General features: G+C 69.0%; 1 protein-coding gene across 1 annotated transcript in view; it reads right to left on the bottom strand.

The window, feature by feature from the left end:
- Window positions 1-594, bottom strand: part of LOC104286618 (kinesin-like protein KIF12) — a 3382-nt gene that overhangs the window by 964 nt on the left and 1824 nt on the right. The window contains exon 5 of the mRNA XM_009885231.1: window positions 133-245. Within this exon, the coding sequence (XP_009883533.1) occupies window positions 133-245 (113 nt within the window). The remainder of the gene's footprint in view (window positions 1-132; window positions 246-594) is intronic.

Genomic DNA, 594 nt, shown 5'->3' with positions numbered 1-594 from the left:
GCAGGCCATCGGCAGCCTCCGGTGAACCTCCGAGCCCTGCGTGGTCCCGGGGAATCCCTGGAGAGGCTGGGTGACACAGGGTGCTGCCCGGCCAGGCGCTCTGGCTGTCCCGCTGACCCCTCCAGCACCTACTCCTGCGTCCTGCGCGTTCCCTCCGTACCTCAGCTGCTCGTTTTCCACCACGAAGTCCCGCAGGAGGCCATAGAGGCTGGGCCAGGCTGGGGCTCCCTCCGCCGGGAGCTGCCCTTCGAGAGGGGAGCGACGCAGCCCTGCAGGGCCATACCTGCCTCCCCAGCCTGGCCGTGCCCCCACCCTCGGGGGGGTCCCCGGGACCTCCGTGCTCCTCGTCGGCACCATGGGCAGGCACAGCTGCTGGCGCAGGGAGAGGTTTTCCAGCTGCAGGGCATGGATTTCTTCCTCCAAGGTTTGCAGCAGCTTCTCCCGGGACACCTGGGAGCACAAGGGGGTGACTCAGGGGGGGTCCCAGCAGTGGGGCAGAGCACCCTGCCCGCAGCCCCTGCCTGCTATATACCCTGTTGGCCAGGGGTCTGGTGGTGACCCTCCGGGCACGGCTGGCGTAGTGTAGCGTGCTCA

Source organism: Charadrius vociferus, unplaced genomic scaffold, assembly GCF_000708025.1.
Source record: "Charadrius vociferus isolate BGI_N301 unplaced genomic scaffold, ASM70802v2 scaffold54, whole genome shotgun sequence".
Lineage (NCBI taxonomy): Eukaryota > Metazoa > Chordata > Aves > Charadriiformes > Charadriidae > Charadrius > Charadrius vociferus.
This window is presented reverse-complemented; position numbering and strand designations above follow the sequence as displayed.